Genomic DNA, 25,151 nt, shown 5'->3' on the forward strand with positions numbered 1-25,151 from the left:
CAGCCGCCTCCGCACGGGCTCTTCGAAAGATTTGTAATATTCATTATATTCATTAGCATTACTAATCCTAAAAAAGAAACAAACGATGAACAAGACGCAAAGCAAAAAAATCAAAACATGAACAAAGGACAATGAACTTTCGAGAAAACCAGGACGACAAATCAACGTAATCAGATACACAAACACCTCCCAAAAATCTCCTAAAAACAGCAAACATTTATTCCTCGTGGAACATTCCTAGCCGGTAGCTCGAATTCTTGCGACCTGCCTTTCCGTGGGTACTTGACGACGAACTAGAATGATGGCTACTCTTAGAAGAGAGCTTGATCTTGCTGAAACGTCTGCCCATCCGCGATGCAAGGCTGTTGGATGTTTTCGTACTATGATCCGCAGTGCTATTGGTCGTCGTCGTATAAACAGAGTTTCCTGTATCCTCCGTAGACGTTCCTGATCGTAGAGATCCCAAAGTGAGAGACGACGTCTTCTTTTCGACAATCTTAGAATTGTTTCGCGCATGCACTGAAGCCGGCGAAGCTACAGGTGCAGTACTGCTGCTATGGGAAGACGGAGAAGAAGTGGCAGCTGCTACTGCTGCCGTAATAGAAGCAGCATTGATCGAGCTCATTGATGCTCTCTTATTAGCAGTCGCTGTTGTGGCCGTTGAGGTTGTGGATGCGGTCTCCGACAACGGAGGAACAACAGGACTTGCCATCGGGTATTTCTTCGATGTCTTCGAAGTCAACGAAGATGTCGACGTTGTCGTATTAGCAGTCACTGTTCTTTTCATTGGAGTGCCTAGCGTATGCTCGGTAGACGCATTAGTAACTGAACTGAATTGCGGGGACAGTGCCAAACTTGCACGGTCGTCTGCACGGCGAAGCGAAATAGTGCCAACATTGACTCCATCAATATATCTGCCCTCATCTTCAATCACATGTATCTCAGTTGCGAAGTTCTTGTAAAACAGAACGACAAGACTATCATGTAGAGGACGTAGTGCCGAAGCGACTACCTTAGAATGTACATTTAGCGCAAACAAGAGAACAGCAGCATAATCAACAATTACTCCTCGGAGTTGTTCTTTCTGGTTCATGAGGTCTTCCTCGTAATCGTTCTCGTAAACTTCAAGCAAATTTCGATAAACCTGGATACCACCATTAACTGGAGCATCCACCGCTCCAGAAACCGTCATACCAAGCTGAGAGCTATTCATCTCGTCGTTGGGCGTGATAATTGCTCGACGTGCAAGCGACAAAATCTCAGAAGTTTTTCGCGAAACATCATCTGCCGCATTCGTCATAGGTGAAACCAAAATAGTCTCAACTGAAACAATTTCGCTTCGTCGAAGAATTGTGGGGAACGAATCACGAGTTTCAAACGTCGTCTTGTCAATCCAAATATCAACAGGATTGTTCGAATTGGTGGTCTGAGCTCCCGCTTTGTCAGATTTGATTGGCCGAGCAAGCGAAAACCGTCGCAGATTCTGGCCAAGAAGGAAATCCCGCACATTGGAAGGTGTACCAATCGAAGCAGCCAACTGTTGACTAGGCTCCGGCGTGACAGCAGTAATAGTAACATGCTGACCTTCAGTCTCAGCACCAATAGTCGTCAGGGACGCATCGAGAGTCTTGAGAGAATCGCCAGCAGACACCTGTGACGCAGAAGACATTTGAGAAACTACTGATAAATGACGTGCGCTTGCACTGCTCGATGCTGTAGTCGAGCTAGCCGAACTGATCTTTGCATGAGGATAGATTTTCTGGATTCTATCTCTGAACTCAGTCAACTTTTCCCACTTGTTTCCTTGAATGATGAATTGTTTCCCTCTTAATGCTTGGTGGAATCCAAGACCTGAATAGCAAACACGGAAATATTGAGGAAGAGGTCTAGTAGCAACAGCACTGGACAATTCTTCCTTGTACAATTTTGACATCGTCGACATCGTATCAGCCAGCTTGTCAAGCTCAAATGAAACAGTTTCATAGGCTTCTGCAAGCTCCTTATAAGTAGATAATGCAAGTTCAGGAGCACCACCGATCGTATAATAACGAATCATGTGAAGACAGAGTGTCTCACGTCTCTGGAAAGCTGTTTGCGCAGGCATCTCAGGATCGCTGATCGCAGGAACCTCGATATCCATGCGCCAAGGGAAAATTTTTGCATGAAGTCCAAGAGTCAAACCAGCTTCAACAAAATGACCACTCGCCTCTTGAATGCGAATCAGTTGATGAACATAATGAACAAAGGTATCCTCCCGGTTGATGTCTCGCAGAGATTCCATGAGCGTTAGAGTTCGCTCAATACGATCATCACTGTAACCATCATTCTCAGGCAAAGAGTGAAGATCAACAAAGAGGTCCAAAACATGAGCGACAGTTCCCAATAGCTGTCGAGCCTCAGTGGCTAATTCAGGATTGGTCACTCCCTTGAGGAATGTCTCATGCATCGGCTCAAAAATACTCTTCTTCATACTCTCATCAACAGAATGCATAGGATAGTTCTTTGTCTGGAAAATATAGTCAAGAGCCTACTATCATTAATATGTATCTTTAAATCAAAACAAAAATAACTTACATCAACAATATCACTCCTGATATTGTCTAAAGTGTGGGAAGTGGTCCATTCAGAAATAATCATGCTCTTCAAAATATGGGAAGCTGCAGCTCTAACCGCAGAATGTTTCGAACGCCAAAGACCAATGACTTTTCCGGTCAATGCAATGCCTCTGCCATTGCTCTTCGAAATAAACATTGACTGCAATCCTCCAAATGTTTCGACATCGTACATTTTAGCAGTCTCTTCGTCGGCATCATGACCAATTGCATTCCACATACGAACAAGAAGCTCAGCGGCTTTATCTCTAACCTCATTACAGCAAGCAATTGCAATTCCACGCTTCTGCTCGGGAAGATCTTCAATTCGCAAAGCATCAGATGATGCAAGATCTAGTAACCTCTCGAAAAACATAAACCAGATATGTGCAACACCTTCGTCCAGAGCAATAGAATCTTGACTGCCGCTTGGGATGAAATATTCCAACAAGATCAGGGAAATAAACTGCAGACTGGCCAAAACTGCATTGTGCATAATCATATATATAGAAAACCACACTTTAGGAAATCCTTTGCCCTTTAGTACTGCATCGCACATCTTTAATATATTACGCATAAGTTCAATAGCCTCCTCTTCAGTGAGTGTCTCACCCTCGGATGAAGAATTACCCTCATATCGGGAGAAGTCAACTGTCACTGCCAACATACAACAAAGTTCGACCGATAATTCATCGAAAGGAAGCTTTTTGATACTGGTATCGACCGGCTTATTAGGCGGAAATGGATAATCGGAGGGGAACAAAGGAGAATACTCGTTCTTGAATTTGGGAGAAGTGATTGTCTTAACAGCACTATTTTTTCGCTCTTGTTGAACAGACATGAAGACGGCGGCAATATTTCTCATGAGACGCACATAGAGTACACAGGTGTCTGCATTTTCAACCCGAGTAGGCCAAAGAATGGAGAACTGCGTAGACAGAACAGCACAGCAAGCACGAATCCGATCCTTCCATGCCTGCCAAGTAGGTGTGCTGACCACATCAGCATCAGAAGCAGGAACCATATAAGGACGGATCCACTCAACAGTGTTGAGAACTAGTTGATGCTGAACTGTTGAAGAAGATGAAGTGAAAATCCAGCAACGAGAAAGAGATTGAAGCATCATTAGACGATACATAGTCATTCTAGGACTAGACTTGCATGATGAAGCAGTAGCACCGACAAAATCAATCACCAACTTCAAAATATCCGCTTCCTCTGCAATGGATCGGATTTCTCCAATATATTCAGGAAAGTGTTGGAGAATCAAAATCTGATTAGTTTCTACTGTGGAAGCCAAATCAGCATCCTGGAGCAGACCAGTCTTTGTGAGCTTTGCAGGATCAGTGCCAAAGATAGTCCCAAGATGCTCGTAGATTTTGAAGACTCCGATTCGAAACTCAATCAGATTTATCGAAATCGAGTCACGGGCCTGATATTTGGCCCAGCAGCTATCAATTAGTCTGAAAATGTAACGCCCGACATTGAAAAATTCTCGGACTGTACTTCCCACCTGACCGTCATCGCTGCGGGAAAGAAGCCTCTGTACGGAATAGACAAGCGGACCAATAACCGAAGGATAATTAAATCTTCCAGAAATATATTCCTCAATTAACAGATACTCCTTTTTGTCAACGACTACATTGAGTACGTGAACTAGAGCAACCATAACAGCATCTTCAAATTCTTTGTCACCAATTTTCCAGGCAAGAATACCAAAGAATGCGTCAAACGACTCTTGAAGTAATTTAGAAATCTCATTAGCATCCACATAGATAAGTTGTTTAAGAGCAGTGAGCAACTTTTTTGTTCCATCTTCTTCTCCTCGTCGAATACGGGCGGTTCGCCAACGGATAATTGTTAGAAGAGACTCATCAGAAGAGATTTCAGTCGAAACGACAATGCTCTTGATATCAATCGAGCCCATCACTATTCCTTGAGAATCAGTGAGCTGAATATCTCGAATACCGTCTTTGATAATAATGCCATCGTTCCAGAACTTGAACAAAGCCTGTCCGATAGCCTTACCATCAGCCATATGAACTCTGACGACCACATCTGAAGTTTGCACGAGCGGAGAAATATAGACTGTCTCAGCTAACGACTCGTCTCGAGAGACTACAGCGGAAACCCATTTTTCCAGTGGCTCTGAGCCAGCATCACTGAAGAATTTGAGAGGAGAATTTGAGTTTTCCGATGACAAAGTCACGAAATATAAGGTTTCAGGAGTAATGAGATGCGAAAGAAAGCGCATTCCCCCAAGGGTAAGATAGAGTTCGTCTCTTCGAATGGTGGTGGAAGTAGTGAAGATTGTACGGGGCTTACTGACCAAATCGGTGAACAATGAGGGTTTTGATGCAATCAGTTCGCTTGAAGAGGCCGCTTCGAAGGCTCGAACACTGAACACCAAACGATCAATTTTTGGAGAACGTTGGCTATGAAGGATGTTAGAACAAGAATAGTTAGAAAGCTAAGCGGTCTACTGACATTCCGACAAGATTGCCTCGGACAAGGGAATCTCTGAGAGATCCCCATCCTCGGTTCACACCTGGACCAGACGACGAGGTGAACAAACGGATGGTCAAATCACGGTCAACATCAGCCACTTGACGAAGAATGCGACCCATGTCGACAACACCAAGACCAACACCGCGTCGGGCTTTAATAGTGTAACCCTCTGAAAGAATAAACGTTAATACAAAAAAAAAGCAATATCACAAAGTAGAGAACTTACGAGGGCTACCAGTTTTTATGTGTTCATTGCCGACGATCTGAGTGGTCATGTAAATTGTTTCGTAGACTTCAACAACCAGAAGAGCATCGTCGGAAGCAAGAGTCAAGGGCAAATCAACAAACAAAGCGCACTGATCAAGTTGCCCACCTGTAGTGACAAATGACTCGGAAACAATTTTGTGCTTATCGCAGAGATAAACCTTTGCAAACATACCATCTGTCCAAGAACCATTGACTGATTTCAATCTGGCAGTTAATTGTAAAAGATTCTTACCAGCAGCACCACCGGCAGCATTTCGACTGCCCGAAATAGCGGCCGCACTAGCGGATGTATTGTGAGTTGAAAGAGCCATGGCCTCCTGGTCTTTGAAAAGAGAAATGATATTGTCATCCCCATCCTCACCTGTGCGAATGTGGCCGTCGAGCTCTGAACGGACAATGACATCGCCCGAGAGTAGCTTATTGCCACGAATCAGCGACCAGACCGCAGTACGGACAGCGTCATGAGTCTCTGCGGAGGTCAAAATATTTTGCAGCAATTTCTTGCGAGTGGCGGAAAGTTCTGAAATGAGGGCGGCGATTGTGTTTAATTTTGAGTAATTATGAGTAGATGAGGAGAAGAGAGCGAGCGTGTGCTCAGGAAACCACTCTCTGAGAACGGCAGCAATTTCGTTGACAACGGGAAGAACATTGTGGCCTTCGGAAAGAGACGCATCAGTCAAACTAGCGAACGAAGCGGTGGATGCGTTTGCCAGTGTAGGAGAAATGTTAGACTCTGCGTAGAGCGCCGCTTGGAGATCCGTATTAGCTACCTTCTGAAAGGCTACCCGGTCAACAGGGAAGGCACCGATAAAGATCTGTGGGGCAATATGAGAAGATCCCTGCTCGTTGAATTGAACGACAGCGGGAGAAATGAGATAACCACGGTACCATTCTGGATTCTCAGGTGCGGATTGCTCAAAGACAAGAACAGTGTCGCCCAAGCGGAGTGGTAGCGAAGTAGTGAGCGTAGAAACCGCGGGATGATACGCAGCTTTGGCGATAGCAATAGCACACGACGGCAAAGGATACCAAGGATCGCGCGGAGGAACGCTCATTGCAGCAGCAGCTATCTATACAAAGCTCGCTTGTCTGCGCAGGGCAAAGAAGCGAGTGAAGAAGACAAAGAAAGGCGCGAGACAGAAGAGATCGAAACCGAGAGTGCGAGGACGACGACGACGACGACGAGAAAGCAGAAAACCAGGCCTGAAATAATAGCTACACGAACGAAAAACAGACAAAGAACAGACGAAGAAAAGAGCAAAAAAATATAAGAAAAGAGGGAAAGGAAAATCGAGAAAGAGCGAGGAGGATATTGAGAGGTGGTCGTAGTGTGTGGTAAGAAGAGTGCCCGCGACCCCTCGGGGGTGTGCAAAATAGGACGAAAGTACAGACGCAGTGGGAAAGCCCCTGGGCAGAAAGGGAAGGCGCTGGCCGGGCGTTGGCCTAACAACCAAAAGTCTAACCCCGTGTTTACGAGCTCCTATTTGCGGATCTCGAGAGCGAAAGCTCAAAGAAGATTAAAGATTTAATTAATAGCAAAATTACAGCAAAATCTGTCGCCTTACATCTTTCTCATGCTGTTCATGCAGCTGGACCAGCCAGAGCAAGGAAAAGATTATGTCCTTCTGGCGAACAGAGCATGACAGAGATGGGAGAATCCGTATGCATACCAACTACTGCACCGAACCCGTGGAGCGAGATCCTATTTGCAGAGTAGCGGGCTTGCTTACCCCCTATTTGAAAATCCAGTTCCATCAGCGTTGGACGAGATAATCGCGAAAAGTGTCTTTTGTCGGACTACAGCGTAGGCTCTGATCCGCTACTGGGTCTACCCTGCTGCAGTTCTGCTGCTCTACATGGGCAGTATACTGCTGCTTGTTGCTTGTTGCTTACTGCCTGCCTTGCCTTCTCAATGCCATCTCATCTCGGGGCACTCGGCTATCCCTGGCTTCGAGGCTCATCTATCATTTTATCTTGTCTGCGACCCCACCTGTCTGCCCTCTGTAGTTCACACACCCAGCAAACCACGCCTGACAAGGTCGGCTGATTCCTGCACAACTTCTCTCTAGTCCCGGAGAAGGCGTCACAGACAGTTCTTGAACCGCTCTCGATCTACTGCTAGTAAATATCCTGCTCTTGTTTATTTGTTTGTCCTTCCTTCACCTCTGTCCAGCCGCCAGGGGGGCGGGTGGGTGACTGCGAAGGTCCACCGCCTCAGGGTGATCCTTCGATATTACATTACATTACTCGTTTAGGCAATACCCGCCCAACCCCTTACAGCACCTGTCAATATGTCGTTGTCCCTCTTGTCTCTTGATTTCTCTCTCGACCTCTTCTGATTCCTGCAGAAATACCTGACCGAACATGCTCCGTCATCAACCAAACAGTAGTAAATTGTAACTAAATGATAGACCATAAAGACAAGCAGCTTCTATTGAGATTCACGCTTCTACTAAGGAAATATGTACAAGATGGCGACCGTTATCTCTGCAAAGCTTAAACCGAACGCAGACACAGACTCTGATCATGCCCGCTCTCCCCTATTTTTTGCTCTGACCGCCCCCTATTATTTCCATTATCTAGAAGTTGTCTTGTATAGACCCACTGTTCTGTTCTTGTTTGCCGATTTATTTGTTTTTCATGGTAATCTATCGGCAACTTCTTGTCTGAATCTGTCGATAGTATTAATAGTCTCCTAATAAATGAACATCGTTAATCGCTGTCTATTACTGGCACATCAGCTATAACCCGTCCGATATTCTCCTAATATACAGCCCGCACATCCCCCTGTCTGCTCCACTATAGCGACAAACGAAAACCCTGCTCGAGCGGGACTCGACCGTCATCACGTTGCACTGATATTTTGGGCTAGCAGAACAGTGAAAGACTAGCTCATCATAAGGTTCCGAGCACTTCAGCAACCTTGTATAGACGTACACGTACACACACACAAACACAAACGCGGCCATAAACTTCGTCGCTCTTCGTACATAACTTTTAATCCGGCCTTGCTTCTCCACCCTATTCGTACTTCACAGATCTCCCTTTCCACGTCCACACTAGCTCCTGCCAGCCCAGTCCGATCGTCCAATTTTCTTCTTTCCAAAGTTCCTCGACTAGCTTCTGTGCTTGCGCCCACCTTCCATCTCGGAACGCAGATCGTCTTCTATCCCAAATCAGACCGTATCTCGATTGCCCTAAGTTGCGTAGAACCTCAGCCACCACTCTGCGTCCGTCAGCAGCATCTTGAACACTGACCGAACTGCAGGGCTCGATGACATTAGCCAACATAACAATCGCCCATTCGAGCAGGTCTTCGTTTTCCTCGCCCGTAATCTCTGGGCCACTTATTCCGTCCCAAATGTTGTCAGAGTCTATCAGCAATTCGGACAGCAAGTCTAAACTCTCCTGAACGCATCCTTTTACTATGTCGTTCTTCCGCCGCCTCACTGACACTTGGCCCCGCCTCCTAGTCATCGCCATCTCCTCCGGAACGCAAAACACTTCCATATAGATTCGCACAGCATTTTTAAACAGTTTCGCGCTCAGTGTATCACTTTGGCCCTCTTCGTCGCAGTCTCCATCGCAATCTGGATCTTGACAGCTTCTACGATCAACTCCAACGTTCCAACGATCGAGATATCGATTCACCAGCTGTAATCTTTCCGTGATTTCATTCCAATCGCTCAATCCATCCTGACCTGTGCTTAGAACCCGCCACATTTCGTCTTCTACCTCCACCACCAGCGAAAGGACCATGACGATCGACAACGGCTCTTCGATTCCCCTATGATGTATTTCGCCACCCCTTTCTCTGACTCGGTCTAGTTTTCCAACTATATCTCCGTAACTAGCTACCAGAAGCGGCTTATCCATTTTCCAGGTGGAAACCAAGATATCTGCCTCCACGACTCGTTTTGTCACTGCACTTACCAGGCTTCCGTATTCTTCGCCAGCCATAATTAATGAGAAATGTGAGACCAAGTTCAGCAGTTCACGCAAGGTATCTAAATCTACCTCGCCTCCAACAATTGAACTGTCATTCACAGACGCAAGTATGTAGATATTCCAACCGATGATCATGGCCGTTCGAATTTGAAGCGACTTCATCTTGTCCTTTGCCTTTGAGCCTGCTGGCATGGTTCTCCTTGTCCGTGCTGATATTCGACTTTCCGCAGCCATTAGATGTTTGGCTATACTTTTGAACAATGCTGGGCCGGTAGATCTGAACTCGCCGTCGACTTCTGCAATTTGTTTAGAAGTCGTCTGTTCCACGTAGATTGATCCCAGTGCACAAGCAGACCTCCAAACAAGAGCGTCTCGTGAAGCAACGTCTATTAGCTCTTTTTCTTGCCGCCCAGCTCCATAATACGCCGACGTTGGCATCGTTGCTGGCCTCCCAACCATGTGCTCTCCCTCTTTTGACGATCCCAAAGTGGCAGGAATCACATACTGCATGTAGACGAGAACAAAAAACAGCTGTTGCGAGTAGGGCATGTTGGCGATGTAGATGTTCTGAGGAATATCAGTCTCGTACTGCTCAAGCATTCTCACAAAAATCTGATGGTTTTCAATATCTCTTCTATCGATATTGATGGATAGGAAATCCGGCAAATACAGATCCTGATCACTGTCGTGCTCTTCTCGGTTTTTTGTCTCATCCTGGTCGCTACACTGCCGAAACCGTGACAGTGTGAGATCTACATTTCCATCGCTACTACTGTCCTCACTCTTATTCCCGCCGCCCACGCCGCTCCTCTTTTTAGAAGCCGCCTTGATGGAGATCGTTAGCTCTCTGGCGACTCTCCGTCTGTCCTCGCTTGATCTCATGTTGGCAGGACATTCTCCGTACATACAAGAGATTTTGAGCCGTACGCACGTCCGGCAAAACGGTTTCCGGCCGTCGCATTTCTTGTGACGCGCTCGACATGGCCAGCACCCTGTTCGTGTTCGAGTAACGGATGTTCTGCACTTCGATTGACTAGTAGGGGTCTGCATTAAAACCGTGGAATTAGTCGCGGAAGTGATTGATGAAGTGGAAAGTGAGCTCGAGCAGTCGCTATCGCCAGCAATCGAAGCTGTACCCGAGGGCACGCTGAGAGCAGAATAACTAGTTGGCTGGGTATATTGCAGAAGCATTTCTTGAGGATACTGACACCCATAGGGAAGTGGTGATGGTGTCTGGAGTATGGGATGATCGAGGCGGGGCGAGAGAATCATGGTCGGGATTGGTGATGGGTATATGGTGAAATAGTGCATGGAGGAGACATCAGAACATATCTGGTTTGACGTGAGGTTTGCATTGTGCTGCCAGTCATCGGGGCTAACGTCCAGTTCCGGTATAGATTGCTCGTAGGTCTGTAGATATGGATATCTCGAGTCTGTGTCCGGTAGATAGTACTGGTCTACTGGAAGTATGGGATAGTTGTCATTCATATGCTCGTACAGTAGTTGCTGATCGTGGGACAGTTTACTGTAGCCAGTAACGTTGACCATAGCAAAGTTTTGGAGTGTCATTAGAAATTCAGACGAGTGCAAATAAGCAGGCGAGGAATTGGGTAAAGAGACATATCTATATACATGAGCGATTGCGGAGTAGCGGTTGGCGCATTGCCGAACAGTCAGAAATGTTCCGGGTCTACGCATCTCAAGGACAAAACAGAATTAATACCTATAGAGTTGGACATGCAAAGGCAATCACTCGGCTACTTTATCACAGATGCTAATTCCTCGTAGCCCCTTCTCTCATACTGGTATAATATTATCAATATTATTGTCGTTGCATTCATCGGTACACATATTGACGACGACGACGAGGGCCACTACTGCTACAGCACCACATGCATCTACTCAGCTCCAGCCAACTGCGTCGTATTCAGGGAAATCAACGCTCAACCGACGAAATGAGGTATGACTTATCTGAATTCTCACGTCTCGTCTTATCCCTCGCCTGTCTCGATTTGTCAAAGCACCAACAAGTCCGCCGGTCGGTACTAATCTAAACTCCTCGCGATATGGCTGTTTTACATACAGTTATGATCCGAGAATTCACCCTCAATATGAGGCTATGGTACTAGCCTCTATCTCCCTAACCCGAAGGAGTAACCTGAATGCCCCAAGCAAGAGACGGATATCAGCGAGTAAACTGATCAGGTTGGATAACTCAGATTTACTGGTGGAGTGTTTATTATCGGACGTTCCAAAAGAATTGGCCAGTAGTACCGAAAACTGAAGCTTGCGGAGTTAATAATTCGTGCGGGAGGTCATCGATTTGTTGTCTACGACTGTACTGCTGCTCGACCGCAAGGGACGAGATCGATGCTCTGCTCGCTCCCACCGTCCGATACCTTTGATAATGTGGCGGCGCTAGCACGTTGTTTACAGATTATGAGCTAGAGAATCAGTATATTGAGGACGAAATAATTCGGGATGGATCAGGTTTAGTGTCTGTCCCACCCGGCTTTCGCTACACGATTCAACCGAGAGTCTGCTCCGTCAGCTTACGGGGCCCGACTTGGCTTACAAAGTTCAGTCCTCCAGCGGGTGAGTGGCGAGCCGACAACACATTTGCTCGCTTGCCAGCCAGTATAAATTTGCCAATATATATTTCAGGTTCAGAAGGCTATCCTTGCTTGCGTTCTGTATCGGTGTATTCCTCGGAAGCAGCTCGCAGAACAGCTCAATACTGCAATGCTGCTGCAATCTATCAAAATGATATCCGAAGGTCATCAGAATGTCGTCAGAGATTCAATCCATCAAGAATTGTCATACAGCCTCTAATTTTATTGAATGTGCACAGATGTTCAAATCATCTACAGAGACCCCATGGAATTCTAGACTCTATACAAACAGATTTCGAGCACAACTGAATTCCCGCCCCTCTCATCAAGTCCCAAGGCCACATAAACAGGGCCTTTATATCAAAGTTTAATGCCCACGGAGAATCTAATACGATAGAGCCAGCCGCCTCATAAGATGCTCTCCTGCTGTTAGTATTCGACCATCAAGTTCTGTTCGTCTAATTTCGACATTACGGCGTTCTTCAAACAGATCTTCATCGCCATTCAATTTTGCAGCTTCCACCTGTGCGCTTGGAACAGGTTCCAACGCTGTCTCATCGGCTGGATGACAAAAATAAGCCATCGAGTATCGGTCCTGTCCTGTTCCTGCTGCTGCAGACGAAAAACGAACGCGATGATATGCGGACCGCAGTAAGCCTGCCGTCCAGAAACTTAATTGATCTATTTGGGGTATCTCTTTCTGAATCATCTCAGTCACGGTGCTATGTGCCTAAATAATCGGCGCACAGACTCCACGTGGCAGAAGAAGTTTGCAGAAAGGACAAACAACGTCAATTCACACATCCCTTGAACAAAATCATAAAATCGGAAGCACAACTCACCTGCAATATTGACAACAATTGGCGGGCAGACTCCAGTTTTTTGGGGTCCAAGAGCAGGTACGCAAACCCAATTTTTGGTTATCGGTGACAAAACCTCAAGGCCATTTTGTCCTTCTCGCTGAAACAACAATGTAAGAGATCCCTACACGAAACATAGTTAAAAATGAAACACATTTAAAATTTTAGACTTCTCTCTGCATACGTAATCGGTATGAGCGCCTGCTCGAATTTCATCCATAATAGTTTCACCGGGTTTCATTGCTGGATAATGTAGCAATCGCAGAACACTTCCGCTAGGTTTCTTGATATCGTGTCGACATGAAAACCAGGATTTATCCGATAACTCTAGTCCAACACTGAGCAAATCTAGCAGTTTTTTGGAAACATCATGACATTTCGACGCAAAACAAGCCAACTCAGACCTATTTGAGGCAAACGTAGGAGGAAGCGGTTGTTCAACCGAAGCGGCGGAAGGTTCAAAAGGCCCAAAATTAAATATCCTATCGAAATTCCATCAGTATGGTTCATAACAAGAATCAACTCCTGTCCGAGAGAAAGAACGCTCACTCTTTTGGATCTCCCTTCTTTTTGTCATCGTCAACATCCAGCCTAATTGTTCATGTTATTCTTCGGGTCGTCATAAACTGCCTCAAAGCTGCCACAGCAACTCACGCTTCTTGATTTAAACTAGCGTATCCATGATTATATGTTATGGGAAATTGTATTTTTTCTTCCAAAGAAGTACTGAAAAACTCCGCAGACTTCGATTTAATTAGTATTTTCATGATTTATAGAATCATCAAGCAAATACCAAACTGAACATTCTCTCTACTTCTGTATCCGAGAACCCAGATCCCTCAATAAAGACAAATCCAAGAGTAGTAGCTGCCTCAAATAATTGTTTTGCGACAGTATCCGAGTTATCTGATGAAATATCTACAATCGGAAGAACGGTGTCTGTCATTTTCGAAAAATTGATCGTTCTTATATCTTACTGTATCAATTACTGTTAGCATCAAATGCATAGCTTAATAAATTATTCATAGAACATGCATTAAATCAAAATATATCCTATCTCAAATGTCGCTGTATCGGAACTCCACAGAATTTAACCAAAATGGTCAATCACTAATGTTTAACGGCGCAGTCAAATGTTGCGAGTAAGTGAACTGCACCGATGATAGTTGATTTTTGTCGCTCAATCACGTGATTAGCAAATCTTTGAACGGTCAGAACTAAAGGCAAATAATATGACAAATAATTAAAATCAAAATACAATCTCAAATGATTTAAAGATTGTATTAGTATGCAAGGATGCTCGTTTCATCTTGCTTGCCTATATTTTACTAGTTAGAGAATTGAGCAGAAGAGACAAACATCGGATTAGGGTTACTAATTCAACGTCCCAGGGAGCGACTCGGGGAGCAAGTTTTTAGCGGCTCTGGCCTATGGTAATTTTGATATTGTCACACGTATTGAAGATTGAAACAAGATAACAGAATAAAAATGCGACTCGGCAAGGAATCAAGCAGTGGTTTTCGTGGTCGAAGTCGCGGCGGAAGTCGAGGAGGCCATAATTCTGGTAATTTTCGAGGGAGACCAGGAGGACGCCGAGATCGAAGACCGAGGGAGATCACATTTGATTCGGAAGCACGACAGTAAGTGATCTAACCCTTTCGAGAAGCTGCTGTATTTTTTCAGCTTCCAAGAAGAAGAATTTTGGGCTGATTTTCGCTACAGAGAATACTTAACGGGCTTCCATAAACGCAAAGTCGAGCGCCGTGAGTACGCACAAGCTAAAGCAGTCGAACAGGAGCGACGAGAAAAACTAGAGGAGCGTCGCGCAATTCGAGAGCAAAGAAAACAAGAACTTGAAGAAAAAATGCAGTTTGCACAAAATTTGTATAATGGTATGAAATATGTGTGATTTCTTCTGTATCAGAGTAAAGACTGTTGATCTAACGGATCATAGACTATAGTATTTTAGATAGTGAAGGTGACCTTTCGAGCAATGACGACCAGAACGAAGATGAATGGACTGGTATTGATGACCATTCCGAAAAGGTTGAACAGTCGGTAACACCTGATATAAACAGCATTTTAAAAAAGGGCAAGTCCGTGACACAGACTTTCGAAAGCGACGACGAAGCCGGCACAGATTCGAAGACAACAGTGGTAATTGAAGCATACGACTCTACTGCTGCTCTCGAATTTAAGCCAAGACCTCCGGTACCAGAACCTTCGACTGAAGAAGTTCTCAGAAATAGTCTTGTCAAAGCTGGGTTCTATGCTCAAAGAGTGAAGAAAATCAATAATGGAATCCCAGTTCCACCAAAGCAGAAGAAAAAGAAGTTTAAATATTTAACTTCTCAAGAAAGGTCTCTTAACCGAAAGAAGGAATTTCAACGGAATAGAAGAGCTTAACTCGCTTTCCAAGTTCATTAGTCCATCTTTGTACAATAGCAACCAGATATGGAATATGACGGAGTCCAGCATTATTAAAAATTTTTACCTTCACGCTATGAATGAAATTGTGATTATTAACATATTATTTACACGCCTCTCTAGCTTCCTCGTCTATACAGCTGAAGCCCTACAATGCTAAACAAAAATAAAAGCGCAGAAAAAAAATTAGAAATTAATAGCCAATTCTATACTAGGCGTTTCGAACGTCTGACATCACGTTGCCTGGCTTTCCTGTTTTAGTAGACCGAATCCATTCTGTCTCGATCCGAAGAAAGAGCCAAATCCAACGTCTGAAAAGTTCCATCACCTCGAGCACGAACACTCCTCCTTCAAAATCATTAAAAAAGTATAAATGCGGAGACAACTTCAGGCTCCAGGTGAATCTAAGACCAAAATCGAAAGCTATCGCAAGATAATAAAACTGTTTAGGGAAATATGTGATTTCTCTGAGCCCAGACCGGCTTACCTCATTCTTGCTATCTCTGGAGAGTTGGAATATGCTCAGGTCCCAGTCCCGGCTAACGTCCCAATAAAACGAGAATAACGAGTTGATCAGCATCGACAGCACCCATAGATTAGATATAGTGATTGCTCCAAGGTATGCAGCTCCAAAAGATTCATCAAATTTATGTTTGGCTACTGAAAGAATTATAACTGGAAATGTTGTTGCATACTTGGCTGCGTTCAGAAGATGCGAACGATTATAATTTGAACGAACGTAGTCTGTCAAGCACTGACGTAATCTGATCAAATACGGAACAGAAATAATCATTGGAATAGTCCACTCGCCTCCACATGTTCGGTCGGGGATCCCTGCGACAGATCTGCCGCAAAGTAGCATACATATCATGATCCAAACGTCCGCGAGCACTTTCGAATAACTCGTCAGCACATCTGCCGCAATGGTATCCGCAAACCGAGTCTCATGTCCAAGGCCTCCAAGAGATATTCGTCGAAATGTTTGGAAAAGCCGGTATCGTGCTGCTCGATGGTGTCCTTGGTGACCGGTATAAAAAATCAAGACTGGAAGAACTATGAGACAGAGGAATGGAAGAACATCAAAGCCAAAAAAAATGAGCGATTTGCCAAAGATAGAAATAAGCCACATAAATCCAGTGCATATTCCGTAGACAGTTGTAAGCATTGTAGCGATCTGATATGCAGATCTGTATAATGGAGCAGCAGATCCAGGCTGGAAATTGAAGCGAAGAAGATATTCAACGTTAATGTTGTGCCGATTTAGAACATACAATACCGAAGTCCAACCCCAAACACCTAGGATGTTAGAACCAAATTTCGCGAGATTCATAGATATTAATATCGAAATCTACATACCTATAGTAACTGTCGCTATCACGCGATAAGGAAGAGGGAAGTAAGCGCTGAACAAATCTAATACATCTGTAACTTCTTGTCTGGCCGTTCCGGTGCCCAGAACAACCGGATCAGCAAGCTGATGCTCACTATCCACTTGGGCACTCGAACTCATGATGATTCAGTTGATACGACGCCCGAGACGACCTGGATTTTTGTTTGCTTTCAAAAAAATATGCAACTAAGCAGAGAGCATATCTTCAACGCTCGTGCGACCAGCCCGACGTGACAAGAGCAATTGGGACCGACACTCTGTGACGCGTGAGAGTACGTAGGTAAGAAGTCCTGAAACCAGCTGCTTGATAGCAGAGTTCCTGTGATTCTCACGGGCGAAAATTTGCAGAAAAAATAGTGCACACAACAACAAAATCACGGAATAGGGATACATGAAAAGGCACCGAAGACGAAAAATGGTTGCAACCAAAAAGTAGCAGAGGCTCGCAGCCACCGTGCCACATTAGAGTTAAAGCTCAGCCAGTGACAGACAACAAGTCGTATCAACAGAAAAATATCTGGAGAACCAAGTAGTTTTATTCAAAGTGACAGAGCAATAGATATTTTTCATATTTAGTAATTTGATTTACATCTGAGTTTTCTTTCGGTGCGAAGTATATATCAAATTCTCAAGCCTACGCCTATCTTTTTGGCAATACTGACAGGATTGCTCGCTCTCCCCTGATCTGTGTTCCTGGAACCTGGCCAGTTAGTCGGTCTCGCATTTCCATGCCTCAGAGTCAGAACTAGTCACGAAGGTCGACTCTCAGCTTCTGTTCAACATCTGGCCATTTTCTTCGACCAAATGCAAGTATTAGTGCATTAATATAGTGTGCAACAAAAATAATCAGCTTCGCGTGAGAATTTCATGCATGAAAAAGGAGGTATCCAGGAACAGTTTTAAGGTTTTGCAATCTTAAATAAGCTGTAGCTGCTTCTGCGTTAGATCTTGCCGGCTCTCGAGACCTGAAATTGTCCCGTTCAAGGCACCCACATCTAAAACTCTAACTATCAGCTACTGGGCCTCTTTGGCTGGGCTTTGTCGGCTGTTTTCGCCAGAGGTGGAATTTGGCACAAGTTGGGCCGTGTGCAGTAGTCTTGTTGGTCAGAGAACAACCCGAGCAGCGCTAGCTGGCTCTAATAGAAACTACTTTTCGAAATCTTATGTGCGCTGAATGTTTAGGGTGATAGTGAAGTGTTTAGATGACGAGTCATTTATGAAGGAGTTCCATTCGACACTATACTGAATCTTGGTTTTGATTCAATGACTCGAGACTTGGTTGCTCCTACATAAACATTCCGATTTGAATATTCTTTTGAGTTCGATATCGTTACGCAACCGAACCTGGTTTCCGGGTCTAGATTCTTGAAGTAAATTTCCAAGTATAGTGTACTAACAAATCACAATGTTGGAAAGCATTGTTAAATTAGTTAATTTAAAGTTCTATGCCGGGCTCTCTATGCTTTGAGGTTCTTACAGCCTGCTTCTCTTTTTACAATCTAGTTCGAACGAGTCTATGAATCGAGCATAATAAGATTCTACCCTTACCGAAGCTTGAATACAAATAGACGACCACTATCTAACTTTTGCAGTAACGTAATTAGAGCTTTTTATACAGTGACTTTGTTATTGCAGAATCGGCAGTGCAGCTAGTAAGTCCTTAGTGAGAGGAGCTGCGACGCATCCAGTGATAGCACTTATCTGAATATTCCAACGAATTTTAATTATCATAGATCAATGGTCTTTTTCTCATCACTGCGCCAAAGATCCGGCAGAGTAGTGGAGTGCTTCGATTTTGATTTCCATCATATCCACTCAAAATGTTGTTGTCATCAGATTAGGGATAGCATATCCCAGCAATATTAGAATTGCCACGACTACAAGCCCAGAAATATTGTAATAAAATAAAGTGACCTGTCAGAATATTCGAGCGTGAGATCTAGAATGCCAAGATCTGCTTAAATATATATAGGAAGAGAGAAGTCTGCAGGAGGAAAGCCTGACAAAGTCATGTTCATCTTAATCAAATAATCGATTCATTTTATCACATCTAAATCTTCATTGTTCCATCTCCTAGCACTGTATCAAAACAAATGACCTGAATAGCTCAATATGACAAGCCTGCCTGCGATACTTGGATATTCCTTAAACTGGATACCAGCTCAATTTCACATGCATAGGTAGTACATACACCTTATCAAGTGTTTGTAATGGAAGGCTTCTATTTCCCCACCAATTCGAATGAGATCTAATCTGTCCATCGATAGAGCTTAGACTTATAAAAACATGGAAAAGAACAATGAGATTAAAGTCACGGATACTATAAAGGAGACAGATCACAGTACACATACGCGATCTCTGTTTTCATATGCCACAGCGGCGGATATTAGTATGTCAATCGTTCGGGATGAAATGGTGGAATTCACTAACCGTCAATTCTAGTTCGGTCGACCGAAAAAGATGACCAAGTGAAATCTGTGTTACATGACAAACTATCGACTGCATTGGGAATCTTGTATGGATCGCGGTTTGTGCAGACACATGCCGATGAATTGTCGTTTGCGGTCCCGTTCATGTACTTTGGGCTAACGTCTGGGTCTAAAGCTAGGACATTGGGCGAAGAGTACTGCGATATATTTCAAGTGACAAATTCGATGACGAAGTTACCTAGCGCAAAAGTAAGAATCGCAAGATCATCTAAAATCAAGACGATTCTAACAAAATAGAAACGGATTGCATATGTTGCTGCAAACTCAATAATACCATACATCCTAGCCAAAAGCAGATCGAAAATTACTTACAAGCTTCAGAAATATCTGGAAGCGTGGCCCACTTCTTCAGATCCTAAGGACTGGAAACATAGACTTCGGAAGTCCTTGTTGCGAAATTTAAATATCATCTTGTCTGGCGAAGTCCTGTCTATTTTGCATCTTGCTGTCTTCTATTTCTACGGTAGCTACTATCATCTTGGAAACAGGCTATTGGGAATTCGATATGTAAGTTTGGTGTGTTTTAGATAAATGATTTACCACTAACTATTACAGATATTTCCTCGGAAATTAAAAGAGCATGAGCAAAGACCAGGATATGAGATTCTTGGATTATTATTGGCAATCCGGCTACTGTTCAAAGCTTCTGGCGAGTTTCGTTTAGTCTTCTCTCCTCAAGATCGCGAGACAGAATCGATCCCTGAAGCATCGACAATTGTCATTGATAATAAACAAATTCAGGATAACGAGCAGAGACAATCTTCGGTTTGTTTATCAGACGAATCGACATTTACATTCATCTCAGAACATTCTCGGAAATGCTCTCTTTGCTTGTCCTATATGACTAATCCAACTTGTACGCCTTGCGGACATCTGTTTTGTTGGGAATGTATCTGCGAATGGTGTGGCGAGAAACCTGAATGTCCACTATGCAGACAACCTGCGCGAGAACAGAATCTATTGCTTTTAGCTGCATGAAGTCATTCTTAGGTAAAATGGTATAGGTGCAAATCTGACACTGGTTTAGCATTTAAATGCTTTCGACTTTATTAAGTTCATTGGAGTATTTTCTGATATTGTCTGCGAAATTATTTACAGGTTAAATCTACAAAACTGTTTCACGTAGAGAAAGTATACAGCGCGATAGGCAATAATATTTCTGCGAGGAACCCAGCGATGCCAAATGCCTAGCTACTTAAAATCAACTTGTGGAAGGTCAGATTTAATTAATTTAACAAATATACACAAAACTAGCAAAGATGAATCGGCAAATATTAAGCAGCCATGGTTCAAACGCAAAGCAAATATGACTCCATACAAGTTAACGCCGGTTAACAATAAATCAAATAGCAAAGTAAATATAGAGGATTAGTAAATTAATTCTAATCAAATCATATCCAGTCGGCGATCTGTATAATGGCCCGGAGACCGGCCTCGAACTAGAATTCCGCCAGTGGAAATACGTTGTAGCTCAATATATCGGATACCTCGTCCATTACTGACTGTTCCGACAGATGTGCATTCTAAGCAGTCTTCTTCGTCCGCGGCGCCATAGAGAATCGTACTGATCCGGAACAATTGCTGGATAGTATTTTTTCTCCCGTTATTGGCTGTTGCTCGCTTGAACTGGATCCGGTCAAATACAACAACATCCGTCACGTCGAGTGCCGAGTTCTCTTGGTACTCGACAGATTGGAAATCGTCTTGAGCATCGGCTTCGTCAGACTCGTCATCGTATTCTTGCTTCACCTGAACTTGTCTGTTCGCGAGACAAGCGGAAGAAGAGTAATGTGACATATCGAGAGTAGATGGAGGAGGTGTTGCATATCCTACGCTTCGGCAACCGGGATATGAAGGAACCATGGCTAGTCCCGACGGACTGTTGGAATACTGACTAGAATGAGGAGATGAGCGCGGAATGGAGCTAGAGTAAATGCCTTGAGGATCTGGTCGTACATTATGTGCAAGTACTGTGGCCGGAACAGGTGAAAATCGATATGTTGGATTGATAGCAGTTAGTACAGGACTGCGCCGTGGTCCGAAATCTCGTTTAGAAGTGTGCTGAATCAACTCAACGGGAGATCCCTTGTCATCTTCAGCCTGTATGCCGATACCAAACCACTTAATTCGCACGATAGATGAAGATCCATCGAGACGCTCCAATGTAGTAAAATGATTTATATTGTCTTGCGACTCGGGTTTGCCAAAGTTATTGGGTGCAGCAGATGGCACTTCAAAGCTAACCGAGGTCATAAATGAGAGATAATTACGTCTATAGGCAAGACCGTAAGAGCCTTCAGTCCGTAACCCTCGAGGAATCGTAGCATTGATTCTGATTGTGACCGGCTGCAAGGACTGTCCGTTAAATGATCCAGAACAATCATCAGTGGCGGCAAACAGTAGCTGACGAGTGACACTGGGAAATATAAATTGAGAATGAGGTTCGTCTAAGGAGCTACTGCTGGACATCTGGACAAGAATGCTCGACTGCTTAGAGATGGACTCCTCAAAAACTCGCAGTAGTGATTGCTGCCAGGCCGAGGGACGGCCACAGCCAGATGCTGTAGGCAAAAGAGTCGAGGCGACCGCGGACGCAGCAGCAGCGCTCGCGAGACTCGATGGCTTCGGTGAGGACTGAGAAGCTGGCGATGATAGACCAGACGACGAAGACGACTGCGAGGAATAATCGAAGTTGATGGTTGGATCGTGGATGCTGTTGCTGTTGGTACTATTGGTAGACTGAATAGAGCTCCGAAACGATGGTGATTCATGGGTCGGTCTGGCGTGGTGGCTGCCAGCGTCATCGATGGGATCAGCCAGGATCGAAGCCAGGGAGTAGCCAACTCTCGCGGCATTCGAAGAAAGGTATGGCTGCTGCGGGGTGCTATGCTTAGGCATGTGATTATGATTGTAGAGCAACGATTCCAGGTTTTGAGCACAGGTTCGAGAAGTGAGGGCCATGATCTGTAATAAGCACGGAGGTGGAGAAAAGTTAAGAAGGAAGAAAAGCTTGCGATAGACAGTAACAGATCAATGACTGCGGATCGGCAGAAGCGAGTACGGGTCTATTTATGCACGCGCACTCGATATTGGTAAAACAGACAGCAAAAATCTCAGTCGTTCAAATCCGCAGTTCAGATCCCTGTTCTCGTCGAATACGATGTAATCTCTTTTAGTCAAACCCAGAACTAATCATCGCCTTTGTCCTCCTCATTTTTCCTCCAGCATCATACGCTGTATCTCGCAGCCCTCGTCGACCCTTGAGCAACTTCCGGTTTGTGAGACCCGTTCGCGCCGCACTTATCTTTCCTTATAAGGAAATCGCCGCATGGGGCTGCACTGTGGCGGGTGCAGAAGTAGCAATTGGGGCTGCTATTACTGCTACATCTGACCGCCGCACCGCCGCACCTTCACGGGCTCGGATGTTCCTGGTCAAAAACGTCGAGCGAGAGCGGGCGAGAGCGGACGGGAGCACACACCAATGGATGCGCACGGGTCGAGGAGTAAGGCAAAACCTCGCCTGAAAGGTGGAACTTGTCTCGAGACTCCGGTGTGAAGGAGCTTCGTTGAATTATGGGGATCTAAGACAGTGGCTGGCAGGAATTGCACATATTTGGGTTGTGCTACTGCCTGTTCTAGCCATCCACTGCGGATCATTCCTTCCTCTCACGGTTGGAGAGGCCATGGCGTGTTTCCCAATGTGGTTATGTAATAACTTCCTTTAGACACTAAGGCCAGCCATTTTGCTATTTCCGGATATTTCTGTGCTTCTGCTCACCTGCAAAGTCGCTTGCTCGACCTCTTTGGCCTGACTACGTACCCCTGCGCATCCAGTGGCTTTGGCAAAAAGCAGAGTGCCTTTGATGCTCCAACATTTCAATTCCTCTTCTATATACAATTCAAGTTCTGCGTGGACGCCCCTCCGACTCTGTTAGCCCAGCTGGCGCCACAGTTCTACTCATTCTCGTGCTTCTTTGTTCCTCTCCAGCTAGCAGTCCACAGACCAACACATCCATGGATTGGCAAATCTAACTGTAGCACTATATACCTTCCACCACCTTGTTTTCGAGCTTTCCTAGGGCTGCTTGCGCATACATAGCAGCCACACAGCGAACCAAGAAAGAATTCACCTCTACCCCTCGTGCCACAAGGTATCTTAGCGCATCAAGACCAAGTGCTAGGTCTCGTTCCCGAGAGCAAAGCATGACGACGTTTTCGCAAGTTCCATTATCAGGCACCAGCTCTCCTGCAGCCACATACTTATCCCATATCCATTTGGTTTCCGAGTACTATGCGTCATTCAAATCATTAGTATTAGTCGTCCTAAAGAAAAGCGAACTCATAGCAAACTTACCATGAAATCTCTTGCTGCACATGACAGACAGTATTGAAAAACGATTTTGTTTTCGGGCAACTGGTTGTCACTAAAATACAGTTTCACGATTCTCACAGCAGTTTCAGTTTCTCGACGGATCAGCAATTTATCGATGAGATCGGTAATAACGCTTATCTCGATCTCGACCAATCCTCGTGTAGACTGAAGAATTTCAAACGCTTCTTCCAAGCTATTAGATTTAATGCAGCTACTGATTAAAGCTGACAGTTCGGATCTATCCAGTTTATGAAAATATTTCTCAGCAAACCTCTTCGCCTCGTATCGATATAATTGACTCGAAGAGTTTTTCGTCGCCAGAGCTAGATTACGCAAAATCTGTGTTGTTGGCTTGCGTCCAATCTGCTCGATATTTCTGATCAGATTTAAAATTTCCTCTGTGAAAACGCCATTTTTACTTCCCATGCGGCATAAGGCCAGGGAGATTGTGTTGTAGATATATAAGGAGACGAGCATTTCAGAGTCGCCCAGTTGCTTTGCCAAAGTCATCACTTGTCGGTAGTTTTTTTCGTGGACCAAACGATTGAGGCGAGAATCGATTATTTCCCACGTGAGAAGCCGAATTTGCTTGCGCTTTCCAATGCTGTACATGTTTTCAGAACCAGATTCAGATTCCTGCCATTGCGTTACCGCCGTATCCAGTTTATGTGGTCCCAGAACTTGATCGGCCGTCGTACCTTTAGTCATTTCGTCCACGTATTTCTGGTGGTGTTGTTCTGCCAGCCATCGAAGACTTTTCCCTTCGTGCTCTCCATACAGAAATTCTTTGAATTTCTTGCGAACTTGTTGTGGAGAAGTTTCGTCCGCTTGGGACTTGTCGCTCATCCATACTGTCTTTACCCAAGCTCCATATCGCGATATGAAGGGTTCCATTTCCTTGGAGTCGCTTGCGTCGTGTGAATCCATCGAGTCGAGTGTTGCATATTTTCTCCGTTCTCTACTTCCAATTCTTGATTCTTTATTTCGTTGAACTTTTTTGCGTTGCCTGGCGAGTGGATCCGGCTGTTGGTCGAATTGTTGATCAAGTGATTGGAAATCTGAGTGATCAGCCGGGATTTGGGCCCTATATTCTCCGTCTGTTGTTTCGGACCCAGAACTCACAATAGAATCCACCATACATTGTGAATTGTCATTCTTTCTTCGCTGTCTGTTTTCTTTTCCCCATTGGACTTGGCTGCGTCCACCGTGTTTCCATCTCCGATGAACCGGTAGACTTTCTCGGTAGTTCTTGACAGCTGCTAGCTGCTTTGAAATCAGTCTCTGAAAATGCACTGCTCTTGTCCATCTTTGCATTTTGCTTTGAAAATTCAATCAACTCGCGCTCACGTCAACGATCAAAGAAAGAAAAAGCAGCAAAGAAGTGATAAATAGGAATACTATCGGTCGAACAACATTTACTGCTCACTGTTCTTGAAAAACCCAGAGATAGACTGTCGTTGCTATTTCGCTTAAGCTGAACTTTGTGGAATCAGTGGCGTATCCTCCGTCCAACCAATATCATTTTCCGGACCGCTTTTGTCTGCCGGAGTTAGTGCTGTCTGCTGTCTCAGTCGGTGCCAAAATCTATTCACAACTTTTTCTCAGGAATCATTCCACAGTGCAAAATGGTCGGTCCCAAACAAAGTGTTCAAAGTTTACTGAGCAAGAATGTCAGCTCGAGTTGTTT

The 25,151-nt window shown here is 44.6% G+C and overlaps 9 protein-coding genes across 9 annotated transcripts; 3 read left to right on the forward strand and 6 right to left on the reverse strand.

The window, feature by feature from the left end:
• Nucleotides 1-217: 217 nt before the first annotated feature.
• On the reverse strand, nt 218-6,421 carry V1516DRAFT_664915 (uncharacterized protein; the record flags this gene model as incomplete). The annotated part of the gene is made up of 4 exons (XM_066920634.1): nt 218-2,527; nt 2,575-5,026; nt 5,079-5,268; nt 5,326-6,421. 4 exons carry the CDS (start codon nt 6,419-6,421, stop codon nt 218-220), a joined length of 6,048 nt encoding a protein of 2,015 aa, XP_066776752.1.
• A 703-nt stretch (nt 6,422-7,124) lies between these two features.
• On the forward strand, nt 7,125-7,644 carry V1516DRAFT_676917 (uncharacterized protein). Its single transcript, XM_066922495.1, has one exon. The coding sequence runs from the start codon at nt 7,223-7,225 to the stop codon at nt 7,433-7,435; it is 213 nt and encodes a 70-aa protein (XP_066776753.1). The 5' UTR covers nt 7,125-7,222; the 3' UTR covers nt 7,436-7,644.
• Nucleotides 7,645-8,387: 743 nt separating this feature from the next.
• V1516DRAFT_686180 (uncharacterized protein) lies at nt 8,388-10,883 on the reverse strand (the record flags this gene model as incomplete). Its single annotated transcript, XM_066923650.1, has 1 exon — nt 8,388-10,883. The coding sequence occupies one exon, from the start codon at nt 10,881-10,883 to the stop codon at nt 8,388-8,390; it is 2,496 nt and encodes an 831-aa protein (XP_066776754.1).
• A 1,428-nt stretch (nt 10,884-12,311) lies between these two features.
• V1516DRAFT_686181 (uncharacterized protein) lies at nt 12,312-13,732 on the reverse strand (the record flags this gene model as incomplete). Its single annotated transcript, XM_066923651.1, has 6 exons — nt 12,312-12,607; nt 12,769-12,910; nt 12,971-13,268; nt 13,336-13,377; nt 13,441-13,529; nt 13,580-13,732. The coding sequence occupies 6 exons, from the start codon at nt 13,730-13,732 to the stop codon at nt 12,312-12,314; spliced, it is 1,020 nt and encodes a 339-aa protein (XP_066776755.1).
• Nucleotides 13,733-14,221: 489 nt separating this feature from the next.
• Nucleotides 14,222-15,430, forward strand: V1516DRAFT_676927 (nucleolar protein 12-domain-containing protein). Its single transcript, XM_066922496.1, has 3 exons — nt 14,222-14,426; nt 14,509-14,678; nt 14,741-15,430. Exons 1-3 carry the CDS (start codon nt 14,275-14,277, stop codon nt 15,190-15,192), a joined length of 774 nt encoding a protein of 257 aa, XP_066776756.1. The 5' UTR covers nt 14,222-14,274; the 3' UTR covers nt 15,193-15,430.
• V1516DRAFT_413815 (EXS family-domain-containing protein) lies at nt 15,191-17,033 on the reverse strand. The gene is made up of 2 exons (XM_066919005.1): nt 16,570-17,033; nt 15,191-16,509 (listed from the first exon to the last, which is right to left on the reverse strand). Exons 1-2 carry the CDS (start codon nt 16,721-16,723, stop codon nt 15,425-15,427), a joined length of 1,239 nt encoding a protein of 412 aa, XP_066776757.1. The 5' UTR covers nt 16,724-17,033; the 3' UTR covers nt 15,191-15,424.
• Nucleotides 17,034-18,889: 1,856 nt separating this feature from the next.
• Nucleotides 18,890-20,070, forward strand: V1516DRAFT_625158 (Pex12 amino terminal region-domain-containing protein; the record flags this gene model as incomplete). The annotated part of the gene is made up of 4 exons (XM_066919695.1): nt 18,890-18,992; nt 19,046-19,281; nt 19,330-19,599; nt 19,648-20,070. 4 exons carry the CDS (start codon nt 18,890-18,892, stop codon nt 20,068-20,070), a joined length of 1,032 nt encoding a protein of 343 aa, XP_066776758.1.
• A 408-nt stretch (nt 20,071-20,478) lies between these two features.
• On the reverse strand, nt 20,479-22,053 carry V1516DRAFT_686184 (PhoG like DNA-binding family-domain-containing protein; the record flags this gene model as incomplete). Its single annotated transcript, XM_066923652.1, has 1 exon — nt 20,479-22,053. The coding sequence occupies one exon, from the start codon at nt 22,051-22,053 to the stop codon at nt 20,479-20,481; it is 1,575 nt and encodes a 524-aa protein (XP_066776759.1).
• Nucleotides 22,054-22,949: 896 nt separating this feature from the next.
• Nucleotides 22,950-25,141, reverse strand: V1516DRAFT_676935 (uncharacterized protein). The gene is made up of 2 exons (XM_066922497.1): nt 23,447-25,141; nt 22,950-23,381 (listed from the first exon to the last, which is right to left on the reverse strand). Exons 1-2 carry the CDS (start codon nt 24,776-24,778, stop codon nt 23,133-23,135), a joined length of 1,581 nt encoding a protein of 526 aa, XP_066776760.1. The 5' UTR covers nt 24,779-25,141; the 3' UTR covers nt 22,950-23,132.
• Between the last annotated feature and the right edge of the window lie 10 nt (nt 25,142-25,151).

The sequence above is a fragment of the Lipomyces oligophaga genome (assembly GCF_038497815.1).
Source record: "Lipomyces oligophaga strain CBS 7107 unplaced genomic scaffold V1516scaffold_5, whole genome shotgun sequence".
Lineage (NCBI taxonomy): Eukaryota > Fungi > Ascomycota > Lipomycetes > Lipomycetales > Lipomycetaceae > Lipomyces > [Lipomyces] oligophaga.